The following is a 13,928-nucleotide window of genomic DNA, read 5'->3' on the forward strand; positions in this document are numbered from 1 at the left end:
CTCGATCTTTTCATTCTAAGTGATGATTTATTTCGATTTTGATAAATTGCTATTGTTCAATATAATTAGTTATTGTTTTAAAGATTTTTATAAGAAAAGGAAGATTCTCTCTTTCTTTCTTAGTATAGTAGGATTGGGTATTAGAAGATTTAAAATAAAAACTAGTTTATTCTCAAACCGGTTAACCTCGTGACTAATTGAAAATGTGTCAGTGTCGTCGTTGTTTAACGAGACTTTATACTAAACAGCGTTACTGGTATTGCATTTATATAGACGTTACTTGTAGATACTTTTCAAAAAAGGAAAGAAAAAAAGAGTATGAGAAATTATAGATTTTGATTTGTCAATCTGTAAAATTTAGATGATTGGAAAATTAAAATAAACAATAAATCAAAGCTGATCTTTTATCAAAAGATTATGATGATGATGATTATGTATATATATTGTGATAATAATTAAAAGGTTTACATTTTTATTTCATTTTCTCGTCACAAAATTCACTTTCCGCTATAAAGTTTGAATATTAATTCGAAGATTTTAATATTATTTTCTTTTCTTTTTTATGAACTTAGGTTATAATCAAGAAAAATACGTAATTAAGTAATATTATAAATTTCACAGTATATAATTTTCTTCTGGACGTAAAAGATAATTAAGTTATAATAAATTAATATGAGTTTCTTGTCCATCGTATATTTATTCTTAAAAACAACTAAAAAATTAGCATTTAATAATCCTCGCCATATTTAAGAGTATAAATTATTATTATCGTTATTTTTTTTAAATTAGAATTAATTCAAATTGACAAGAATAATTTTGCTAAAATATTATCATCTTCCTTATTGAAAACAGAATATTGTTTCTTAGATTCTTTTCTAAATCTAAATAAATAAATATTGAATAATTCATAAACTCGATATTCGAGCAGGTTATGTTGTTTTGGTATAGTAAGAATGTTTCTTGAAAATATTCGATTGACATATCTTGGTAAACACTTCTGGGATATCCGTTACCCAATAAATTGATGTAGAATAAAAAAATAAAATGAATAATGCAACATGAACGCCATTTTTTGCTGGAAACTATTTTTAACTATTAACATCGTATATTTTTCTTATTTTATTTTTCTACACCAATGAAATCCCCATTTTATATAAATCGACATATTTATATATATTTTAACTTTAAACATGTAAAAGATACTTTAATAAAAATATAAAAAAAAGAAATAAAAGATTAAAAATAAATAATCGTACATATTTGTTTTTACTAGTTAACAAAACAAAAATTCTAATAGATACCGTCTACGACAATACTTTTTGTTAAGCACTGTATTACATTTGTTTCCAACCTCTATTCTCATTTGTATATTTTTTTTCTATTCCATTTGTAGACGAGAATAAATCAGAAGAAACGTAATCTTTGAAATAGTAGCTTTATCCATTTCTCTTTTTCTCTCTCTCTCTCTTTTTTTCTTTATCTCTTGATTCCATTCTCCATAAAAAATTTCTTCTCGAGTTGTACACGTACATATATATATTTACATGCATAAATTTAAAGTTATTTTTTAAATATTTACATGCATAAATTTAAAGTTATTTTAAACGAAGTTGACGGTGAAGTTCTATGATTTGTCTTCATGGTCAAATCCATCAAAGTTGCTAATATCAATTATTTAAAAATTTTCCATCAGTAGTCTATATTTCTATCTCTCTCTCTCTCTCTCACTTTCTTGTTTTTGCAAATTACTCACACTCGGTTCGACGCGTAAACACATGATGTGTAACTTAGGTTAGCATTTCTGCCAATCGTTCTTCTTATTCTTTTGTGGCAGGTATTAAAGGTCAAACAACAATAAGAAGAATAATAATCAATATTGGAAAAATTTACGTAAGTGAAGCTTAGAATAAAAAAATAAATATATGTTTCTCCGTTTTTCCTTTTTTTGCTTTTTTCTAGCAATATGCCACAATTCTATCCAATCATTTTCGAGTAAGAAAGGAGTGTGAAACTTTTTTTATTGATCAGTTTTTTCTTCATTTTATCGATATTAATCTTTTGTTCATGCAGATAATCTCGTCTCATATCTGTTGACGTAATATTTTAATCGAAGAATTATTGCTGTTTAATGGAGAGAAGAAAAAAGGATTCTCGTCTAATATTTATCCGGGGAAAGAACACGCTCACATATGTTGAAAATAGTATTATAGTATGCAACGTATCATCGACGACATAAAATAAAAAAAAAGGAAATATCATCAGAAAATTCTGACGTTATTTGTGTACCTACTCTCAACGTGTTACAAATTTTATTCTCTATTGTGATTATTATAACAGATTTTGTAGGTATCATTCATTTATTTTACATAAGTATAATTGCATTACATAGTTTTTTTTATGTATATAAAAAGACTCTTCATACGTTAGTTAACATTTCCATTGATTCCATTGAAAAAAAGGAAAAATACTTCTGTTTCTTGTAATCTAATTTGTATGTTTTACTTTCTTTTTCTTTTTTCTATTGCATTGCGTCGAAATATTTATGAAAAAGTTCAAATTATTTCGTGAAATTTTCTAATATCGGTAGTACTTATTTAATGGTATTGTATATCATAACGTTGAAGGAGGCTTGATTTAAATTTGTTGTTTTTCACGGTTATTGACCGTAATAATAATGGTTGGCAATTGTTAGAAGAAAAGTGTATCATATAATTAACGCGTCGTTTCGAAATCACGAATTTGTTTCTCCACGCGTAATATTACGTAAAAACTTTCAGCATTAACTAATTGTTGGATTTGCAATGATATTATTTTTTACATATCCTTATATTTTTTCCCCCTCTCTTTTCTCTTTTTTCTTTCTTGTTTTTGTTTTTGTTTTTATTTTTCTCGCGAGAGTATAAATTATTATGAGAAATTGATCACGGTTACACAAATAACGTGATTTTCTTCAAAAGTTCCGTTCTCGCGTGAAATTTGAATATTATCGTTGGGTATCTTTTTTTTTTTTATTTAATATAAAACATTATGATAATGATATTTTTAAGCTTATACGTGAGATCATATTTATCTTTGTATTCTTTATCGACCTAAAAACAAACCTTGGCTCGAAGAACCTTGACGTCGAACTTCTTGCGAATTTCATTGTAAAAATAAGAAGAAGAAGAAGATGAAGAAGAAGAAGAAAAAGAAGGAGAAGAAGAAGATTAAGCAAAAACTGAACAGCCTTCTCTTCTAACAGAGAAACGAAGGTGTTTCTTTCCTCGAGTGACCTTCAAAAACTCGTCTGACTTTATTCCGTGCATTTTTATGTCCATGCAAATTTCGAATGCTAACTTTTCTACTTTTTCCTACCGTAGAGAGACTAGGACGTTCGTGGAATTTCAAATGACGAATTGGAAATGATTTACAAATTCAAAAATAAAAAAACAAACGAAAAAAAAAGCAAAATAAAGGTTGCAAGTTGGAAGGTGGACGTGGAAGGAAATGAATTTAGTTTATTATAAGAATTAATCAGTTAATCGGCCTGCTATTTAAGACGATTATTAAAATTCTGAAGGATAAAATATATCCTTGACTGGAGTCCAAAGTATCATCCGTATTCTCATTTAGTGATTGAATACATTCGTCAAATGATTGCTTATGAATTTAATGACTTTGACAAAGTATACCACGTGATGACTGAGTGAGATATCCATGTGTCACATTTTATTGTTAATTTCATTCCAAGTTTCACGTCAAATAACACGCATGTTCTTTTTTTCCATTATAATTCCTTTTATTCTCTCTTATTTTTGCACGTTTCTCTAATAAAAATTGAGAAACTGTATTCGTTTTTAATAAAACGAACAATGCGTTAATTATTATTAATATTATTATTATTATTATTATTAGAAAGGAGGGAATCTCGAAAGAAGAAACGAAAAGAAAACGTCATTTTGCAAGAACACGATTCTTACTAAATTACCGTTCCGATTTCTACTCGAATTTCTTGGACAAGTTTTTCCACTATTTAAACTATGTATATAAAATCAATATACTTGTGTATTTATATTGGATTATCGATTACGTGACATATTAAAAAGAAACATATGAATTATTAATTTGTTGTAATCGAAACGTTTCGTATAATAAATATTTTCTGTCAACTCTGTATAGTGATACCCTAATTGATAATACAAAAAGTAAACGTGTTAACTGTCGTTGCTAATAACAACATAAACGTAAAAGTAAAAATAATACGTGTCCGTATCCGAAGATCGATCATTATATTTTCAATCGTATCTAAAGTATAATGAAAAATATTTTCGATCTATATCATCGATAAAGTTCGATTTAATTTTATATAAATTTATTTTATATTTCCTTTGTCGTTGATATAAATTCGTTAATTTTATAAACAGAATCTTTTGATCTGATTCTACGAACAAAAATATTCAAAAAAATATTATTATTACAAAATAATTCGTCAAGTCCCTGTAAAAGTGTACAATCAATGGCAAAAATAAAATGATTTTTAAATCAATCGTGACGATTAAAAAACAAAAAGATTTAATGTTGAAGTTGAAGTGGTGGTTAAAGGTTTAAATCGAATAACGAATGAGTATCTCTCATTCTTAAGTTTAACGCTCCCACCAGAAGCAGCAAGTCGGATCGGCAGACACATCAGCTAACTCCAGTCTTGGTAACTTTTGTTAGACGACTTTGGTGTCTTGCACAAGTCTTTGGTTCTCCGGTCGTGCGAGTGATCGGGCTAGTTCTCTCCGGTATAGCGAACGGATTGTATCGTATCGTCTTTCTCTTTCTTTCTTTTCCTCTCTCTTTCTCTCTCCCTTTCTCTCTTTCTTTCCTTTTCCCTGTTTCTCGTACTTTTCACTCTTACTCTTTACTCTTTCTCGTTTGGTTACTTTCGTTGCTAACTTTCCTCGTTGTATAACAAAAATATCAAACATAAAAATACTTGACCAGAAATAAATTCTTATTGGATCATACGATTGGAACGAGGGGAAACAAAAAGAAATAATAATAATAATAATAACAACAACAACAACAACAAGAATAAAAGGGTCAAGTTCAGAGAAATAAAGAAAGAAAGAAAGAAAGAAAGAAACAGAAAGACGATATATCTCGTTGTTTCTATATTATTCTCGATTCAGCCAAAAAAACCCTTCACTGCGAGAAAATTCTTCAGTTCGGCATTGAATTCGTGAGCTTGTGCAGTGAGAATCCTTTGTTGTATTTCTTGGCTCCTCCTGAATCTGTTATCATCATTATCATCATCATCATTATCATCATAATCATCGTAATTATTATCGTTATCGTATCGTTGGTGTTATTACCGTTACTATTACTCTTTCGTACTCTAATAAGTGTTCGTGATTTTTCTCATCGAGATTACATTATCCTTTGTTCTACATTTTGTAATATAGATTTATCAAATTTATAATGGAATTCTTATACGATGGAACATTTCAAATCGTGCTTCGATAAAGGATCGACGAATCAAAGAAACGAAGAGGGATTATCATCCCGTCCGTCCTCCTAACGTTTCTTTCCGACTACCTGGTGTCTCGAAAGTCCAAAACAATTTAACGATTTATCGCAGGTTAGTGAACACTCATTTGTTAAATCAATACAATTATTTGTTTCTTAAATATTGTATAATGGTAAAAATAATCGGGCTGGAGTACTCAAAGATTTGTCTCTCTTTCTTTTTTTTTTTTCTATCAATACGTATTTAAATGTCAAGCAAACATGGACTTACAACACGCCGGCGTTTTCTACGCGTCATCTTAACTTTAATGATAAATTGACTCAGCATAAAGTTTGCTTTATACTATTTGAAAAAGGAATTGCGAATGATGTTAACGGGATGACACACGGGGAAACCGCAAAATCGTTTACGTATGTTGCAAAAATTAATCATTTGATACCGATCGTTATCGGTTTTTTTTTTCTTTTTTTTTTTGCGCACCATTGGACAATTTTTCTTCTCTTCCATATCATTTTCATTCGCGTGATTATCATTGTCATTCGTTTTTAGCTCCGCTTGTCCTTATTCGTATTATTGCACGTTAACGTAATTGCTTTTTTTTTCATTTTTACGCACAGTCATGCCACTCTCACACAGTAACTCGAACGTGTGCGCACGTGTGCGAAAGAGGAAAAAAGGAAAGAAAAAAGACAACAAAAATTATATCTCGTAATCTTTGTCATTTCCTATTTCTTTCTTTCTTTCTCTCTCTTTTGGGGATGGGGTGGGTGGGGGAGGGGTTTGATAGGAGAAGACGATCGTTCTGAGAAGCGAACAAATTGATTTATTTGTGTTGAAAATAAAAATGCAATTCTTGCAATTATTCTTATAATCATTATCATAATCATCGCGTACAGGTTGAAAGATCGAATAATAAAATTGCAATATAATTAAGTAATCTATTAGAGTCATTAATTTTCGTCATTTAATATATTTCTTTTTGTCCATCCTTACGTTTATCTTCCATCATCCGAGGTATTTTCGTTGATACGTTAAATGATATAAACTAATATATACCTACATACATATATATATACATATACATACATACTTAATGCGTAAGCGTATGTGAATTTATGTATCACAGATATAGGATCGGCTTTCCTTTTCATTCTAGTTGCATTCACGAGTTAAGACATACATATCGAATCTGTACACGATTATTTCGTTCTCAACTAACAACGAGAGTCATCGAACTAACTTATTATAGTTTTTCTTTTCTTTTTTGTCGTTTTTTCTCTCTTAACTTTTTCTAACACTTAATGCTGAGAGTTCTCGGCAGATGATGACATTTCTTTAATCAATTTTTGTTCGTACACTTCGCGAAATGAATGAGAAATTGATTTCAACGAAGAAAGAAAGAAATTTCATTCATTTGATCGTTACTATTTCTTTTTTTTTTCTTTAAATATTCTTTATAAATAGAATTGTGTGTGTGACAAAGAGTTTCGTAAGTTTTTTAATCGAGTCGTCCGTTGAAGATGAAGACAAATTTATTATTATTCGTTAACGTGGCTAAATAATGAACATCGACGGTAATGCAAGAGAGAAAATAATTCGGTGCGTTGTGAAATATTATCTTTCTTTCTCTTTTTTTTTTCTCTTTCTCTCTTTTGAAAACATTAAATACAGCGTGTACACACATATGAGTAATAAAATAAAGTCCGGTTACGTATTCACTGTATTCGGTACTCTGTTAGATCAGAATATGATGGAACTTTTGTAAATAAAACTTTACTGTGTTTGTACGGGCGCAAAACTTAAGATCTTAATCAAAGAAAGAATAAGATAATATTTCCAGTATTTTTTCATTTTTTTTCCAAGAATTCGACGATAATTTTCTCGACACAAAGTGAGATTCCTAGGTATTGACTCTTGGGAGTGTCCTTTAATTTAAAAAAAAAAAAAAGAAAAAAGAAAAAAGACGTTAAAAACTTCATCATATTTCTCCTTAATTTCTCTTCCTTTACTTTTTCTAAACTTAAAAAAGAAATGAATTAATCGTCAAGATGAATGATCTAATCGAATTTCGGTTTGAATAAAGAAACTTATGTAACCAATTTAGAAAACAATCTTCCTTCGGCCGTTGATCAAAATTATTGGTCATTTTTTTAAACTTCTTTTTTCTTTTTCATCGTATACTTTTGAAATTAATTTAGAAAAGAAAATTGAGAAATCGTTTCGAAATCAAACAGATCGATTTAAAACAAGTTAAAGGAGAAAGGTTTGCTTCTGGACCGTCTAGATAGATAATCAAAAGGAGTGAGAGTACGACCTACAATGTATGAGTTACATCACTAACGAATTACGCGATACGTTTGGTGACTATTAAAAATAAAAACGGTATAATACACCTCGTTCAGACCAAAGAATTCTTTACTTTTATTACATAAATACTATAGCAATTTGACGTATATACTTATCTCTTTAATAAAGGAAGGATGCTGCGACGTAAATCCACGTGGCATCGAACACATGTCTTCGTGCACACGTATTCAAGAATTTTACTCGATAATTATCATTATCTGTTTCGTTTTAATCACGAAAAACAATTCCGACGATTTATCTTTCTAACAACCGGTTATTCTAAATAACCAAAAAAAAAAGTATAGAAAAAATAATTTTTAATCATTCTTATATTTAAAAGAGAAGGAAATAAAATCAACGAAATTGTGTGTTTGTGAACGAACAAAGTATAAAACTCATATATCGCACGGAAATAGAAAAAAAAAATAAATTGATTACAACGCAAAAATAAAAAGTTTTAAAATATAATACGACGAGGATATTTTTCTTTTTTTTTTTTTTTAATTTATTACATTATTGCAATAAATAGTTACTTTCATTTCTAATGGTGAAACTTGAATCACCGATTTTCCCGCCTCTACGCGATCTTTCTTTTTTACTCTCTCGCTCGCACTTACACCGTGTACGTATATTCGTGTGTAACCTACGGTGTAACTGAACACACACGGACTTCGTAACATCTTACGTCACAAAATGCATGTTACACTTTTGATGATCAAACGTATATACACCGTCGTGTATTACATTTCTCTTGTGCAATATTTTAAATAGCATATACATTTTTTCGTGTTAGTAATAAATAATGCTCTCCTCAAGCTAATAAAAATTCGCAAACAACTTTTGTTGAAAATTTGGTCAGGGTTTCTCTTTTTTTTTCTTTTTTATTTTATTACACAGATTCTTATTTTGTTATTCGACGATAATGTCCCCTGGCCTAAATCTTTATCAAAACACATCAATTATTTATTTACAGTTAATATTAATATTCAAATATGACGACATTGTAAAGTTATGCTTGTGTATTCTCTTTCTTTTCGTATCTTGAAATGAAGAATGAAATATTATAATTATATGAAACACATACGAGACAACTAACGTAATCCTAGATCACTTCAAATAAAATACCAATTACGTAGTTCTACGTCATTTCAAAATAATCCACATAAATATCGATAAAGTAGTACTTTGCAATATAAATATATATTACAATTTTTAATTTGTTTATTCATTAATACAATTTTGTTTGATTGTTAAGTGTTCATTTTTATTATATATATATATATATTTTTGTTTTGTTAAATTTGTTAAATTGTAATGTTATTGTTTCATTTAATAATATGTTTTATATTTCGAATGATTACATTTGGTATCCAGTTAAACATTTCATCTGAACAATGTCTGTCGCAAATGTGTTAATAAGAAAGTTAATTTTTTCTTCTTCTTTTTTTTTTCGATAAAGCAACTTTAACATACTATAAACAGATACATACATATGTATTCACAATAATATGTAAACCTATTTTTTGTCTTATTTATTATCCTTTCAGTGTTTTTTTTTTGCATATTTCTTAGATCATGAATCTGTCAAATGCAACATCAACCGTACCAACAGCTTCTTTGGAGTTGAAAACAAGGCGAGCACAGTTTCAAACGCAAACATCGACCTTGGATACGAGAAGAAGGCAAGCGGTATGCGTTAGAAGAGCGTGTAAGAGATATGGACCGAAAAAGAATTTTAATATTGTCCTAGATGGATTAAACATGACGGTGCCTAAAGGCACGATGTGAGTTAATATATATATGTATATATATAACTCAAATCTATTCGAAAAGAAAGCAAAATAAAATATATAAAAAAGAAAAAGTACAAATAAATTATTTAAATGATATTTACGTAAAGAGGTGATCTTTGAAACTTCGATGCTGTTAAATACGTTATTACGTAAAACTTAGAACATGCGTTGTTTTAATATTCTATAAGCTGTAATATATATTATATTTTGGAGAAAAAACATTAAAAATTTCAAAATAATTCATTTTAAAAGTAGGTCAAAATGTTTCTTCTCGTCAATTCGCATAATGTTTATTTAACCACGTCGAAAATATCAATCGATATTTGTTTATTTTTTTATTTTTTTATTTTTATATAATACTGGCATGAATAATTAAGCAAAACTATTCTCAATGGGAATATTATCAACTGTTATCCATTTATTTTCACGTAAGATCCCCTTTTTTAAGATATCAGAATAATGAATAATTAATGAGGAATAAATAAAGCGGATATATTTTATAAATATTTGACAACACGGATAAAAATGTTTTTTTTGTTTTTTTTAGTTATGGTCTGCTCGGTGCCAGTGGTTGTGGGAAAACAACTTTATTATCATGTATCGTGGGTCGAAGACGTCTGAATTCCGGAGAAATTTGGGTTCTAGGTGGTAAACCAGGATCAAAAGAATCAGGTGTACCAGGTCCACGATTAGGATACATGCCACAAGAGATATCACTTTACAGTGAATTTTCTATAAAAGAAACGTTTATATATTTTGGCTGGGTCGCAGGTATGACGACCGAACAAATTAATATTAAATTGGAGTTTCTTTTGAAGGTAACACTATTTTCATGAATAAATCGTTATTTTAACGTTTAAGAGATTCTAACTGATCGATTGTTATTTTATCGATTGTTACTTTAGTTCTTGCAGTTGCCATCGGAAAATCGTTTTATTAAAAATCTTTCGGGTGGACAACAGAGAAGGGTATCATTCGCTGCAACGTTATTGGGCGATCCAGAACTTTTAATTTTGGACGAACCAACCGTAGGAGTTGATCCAGTATTACGTCAAAATATTTGGGATCATTTGGTCCAGTTAACAAAGGATGGTAAAAAAACTATAATCATAACGACACATTATATCGAGGAGACCAGACAAGCGACTATAATTGGTCTTATGAGGGGAGGTAAATTTCTTGCCGAAGAATCACCGAGCAAGTTGATGGAAATGCATAGATTGGATACTTTGGAGGATGTATTTTTAAAACTTAGCAGACGTCAGAACATGGGTCTCAGAAGAAGAAGTAGTATTCTCAGTAGCGTTACCGGTGTACCACCGGAACCGGTAAGTTCATCATTTTTTTGTATTTTTTCTCCCACGTTGATTATATAAAATTATTTATCTTTGTCTCTTTATCGTAGGACGCTGATGACGAGATGAGTGGCGAATTTGGTGACAACGTTAGTATTTCTAGTCGAAGAAGAAGCATAGTCGTTACGGATGAAGGAAATGTAAGTGGATTTAAGAAAGTCACGTTATTGGTAATGAGTTTAGAGATTGGAGTTACTTTTTTCATTGAAAATAATTTTTCACATTTAGTTGCCGGAATTGCCGTCGGAGAAAAAATGTTATTCAAATTTCAACGTTTTAAATTTACAACATATGAAAGCGTTAATATGGAAAAACTTTTTATGGATGTGGAGAAATTTTGGGTAAATATCAATTAAATATTTTACATTAATCTTTTCTTTAATATACAAATTATACATAACAGAAATATCATTGTAATCCATTATCGTAATAATAGTCAATTTGTTTAGCATAATGTCGTTCATCATCGGTTTACCAGTAATACAGATCGTCTTATTTTGCCTTTCTATCGGAAAGGATCCCGTTGGTTTAACATTTGCTATTGTAAACAAAGAACTTAACAACAGTACCGATGAATGTATACCATCAATTGGTTGTAATACAACATTATTGAGTTGTCGATTTTTAAATCACCTAAAGAATACATCTATGATATTTGTGCCTTATGACACTCAACAAGAAGCTGAGTATGCGGTTAAAAGAGGCTGGGCATGGGGTACAATATCATTTTCAGCTAATTATTCCGAAGCTTTAATTTCGAGGCTAGAAAATGGCAAGAATGCGGAAAATTGGGATCTCATATATTCTGACATGGACATCGTTATGGATATGTCAAGTAATTTGAATCTGTTAACGTCTTTTGCCTTTATCTTAGTAGTAATTTTAACTGTTTTTTTTTTCTTCATGTTATTCTCATTTTAATTTCAGATCAACAAATTGGTCAGCTCTTGCAAAGAAACATCTTATATTCTTATATAGATTTTGCTCGTGAAGTTACCGTTGCATGTAACTATAGTGAAAAATTAACCAGTATACCTGTAAATGTAAGTTAAAAATACAAGTATATTATTTCATTTCGATTCATTATTTTTCCTATCAAATTATATCTCTAATCTTCGATCTTGCAAATTGATTTAGTTTAAAACACCGATTTATGGACCTTTGAATCCAAACTTTACTGATTTCGCAGCACCAGGAATCATTTTAACGTAAGTTGTCGAATTAAATGATTATCAATGTTTACAAAATAATTACAATTGTTATATAAAACATATTTTTTCTTAGTATCATCTTTTTCTTATCGGTTGCTTTAACGTCGGGAGCTTTGTTACTAGAAAGGAACGAAGGTTTATTGGAAAGAAGTTTAGTGTGCGGTAAACATCATTATTCAATTATGTGATGTAAATTTGTGATTAATACATTCGAATGCGAGTTATTACAATTTTTTCCTCTACAGGTGTTACTGGTACTGAAATATTATTCGGCCTGGTATTAACCCAATTCGTGGTAATGATTGGACAAACTTTAATGGTAATGATATTCAGCTTCTCCGTGTTCCAAATTACTTGTGAGGGTAATATTATTTGGGTTTCTGTGTTAACTGTACTCACAGGATTAAGCGGAATGTGTTTCGGTATAAAATATCATATTTTAATATGTTAATTTACATTGATTCGTTTTCTCGATCTTATTTAATTTATGGTTTTCTTTTTTTTTATAGGATTTGTTATAGCCATTGTCTGTGCCAACGAAAGAAGTGCTACTTACGTTGCGATGGGATCCTTTTTACCGATAGTTATGTTATGTGGAATAATTTGGCCATCCGAAGGAATGCATCCTGTTCTTCAAAAAATTAGTTACGTTTTACCATTAACAAAAAGTACCGAATCAATGAGGTTTATGTTAGCCAGAGGCTGGGATTTATCAAGGTCCTCGGTTTACTATGGTTTCATTGCCACTCTTACTTGGATCACTATCTTTCTTAGTATAGCAATATTTGCAATTAAATTTAAAAAAGGATAGGAATATATATATATATATAGATATATTATAATGAATTGTATTAATTATATTAATTACACACAATAATATTCAAGAGAAAGATAGAGAGAAAAAAGAATACTATTTTGTAATATGAATATGCGTAAATGGATTGACATGTATAGAAACTAATCAAGTTTTTCTCATTGAGGCTGAAAAACTTCTGTAATCCACCATTGTATATAGCGAATCACAGGAATATTCGTATTTGTTATCAATGTAAATTTGAAATAATTGATGTTTATTTGTAATGCAAGGTTTCATAATTCTTATATAGAAAAATTGGATATCAATTTGAAAATTCGATAATTTTAATATTAATTCTGTTTCTCTGTGTATAAGAATTTTGAAATATTGCGTTACGCGAGCAATAATTAATAGTTTCAAATTGACAATGTATAAGCGTGACTAGCTGTATATTTATTAAAGATATTAAAAATTAATGAATATAAATCCTAGATAGGTTTCAATTGAGATGTACAATTAAAAAAAGAGAATAGAAAAAGTATAACTTTTTCTTACGACAACGATTAATTGTTAGTTTTATATTAAGAGACTTTTAAATGTATCGTATGTATATTACTTTTAAGAAGGACTAGAATCGTTCAATCGGGAAAACGATTTACTTCCACACAAAGAAATAATAGTATAGTATGTAGTATGTATCTAAATAGGTATTATAAGTTTCTATTCAACATGATTGTATTTATTGAATTTTATTATGTTAATTATTATTAATTTTAATTTTTACCATATCAAACAATTGCAACAATAATTTTTGTATTGTATAATCATTTGGAAAGATAATTATAAAAGGTGTTATTTTTATGTCATTTTCTCAGATTTCTTTTTGTTCAGAACTATCATTAAATATCGTGTTACTCAAAATGTTAATAACGA

General features: G+C 29.1%; 1 protein-coding gene across 8 annotated transcripts; it reads left to right on the top strand.

Annotated features, from left to right (window-relative positions):
* Positions 1-4,633: 4,633 nt before the first annotated feature.
* LOC122521102 (ABC transporter G family member 20-like) lies at positions 4,634-13,861 on the top strand. 8 transcript variants are annotated; one of them, XM_043641545.1, is made up of 14 exons: positions 4,765-4,782; positions 5,157-5,219; positions 5,430-5,605; positions 9,413-9,624; positions 10,181-10,451; positions 10,539-10,961; positions 11,039-11,128; positions 11,217-11,329; positions 11,438-11,823; positions 11,916-12,031; positions 12,126-12,196; positions 12,273-12,361; positions 12,445-12,621; positions 12,709-13,861. In XM_043641545.1, exons 4-14 carry the CDS (start codon positions 9,416-9,418, stop codon positions 13,008-13,010), a joined length of 2,247 nt encoding a protein of 748 aa, XP_043497480.1. In that variant the 5' UTR covers positions 4,765-4,782; positions 5,157-5,219; positions 5,430-5,605; positions 9,413-9,415; the 3' UTR covers positions 13,011-13,861. The 8 variants fall into 8 exon arrangements, with proteins under 8 accessions (XP_043497482.1, XP_043497484.1, XP_043497485.1 ...); XM_043641547.1 differs by lacking the exons at positions 4,765-4,782; positions 5,157-5,219 and adding an exon at positions 4,634-4,684; XM_043641544.1 differs by lacking the exon at positions 5,157-5,219 and having other exon boundaries at positions 4,687-4,766.
* The last annotated feature ends 67 nt before the right edge of the window (positions 13,862-13,928 follow it).

Source organism: Polistes fuscatus, unplaced genomic scaffold, assembly GCF_010416935.1.
Source record: "Polistes fuscatus isolate 324 unplaced genomic scaffold, CU_Pfus_HIC Scaffold4, whole genome shotgun sequence".
Taxonomy (NCBI): Eukaryota; Metazoa; Arthropoda; class Insecta; order Hymenoptera; family Vespidae; genus Polistes; species Polistes fuscatus.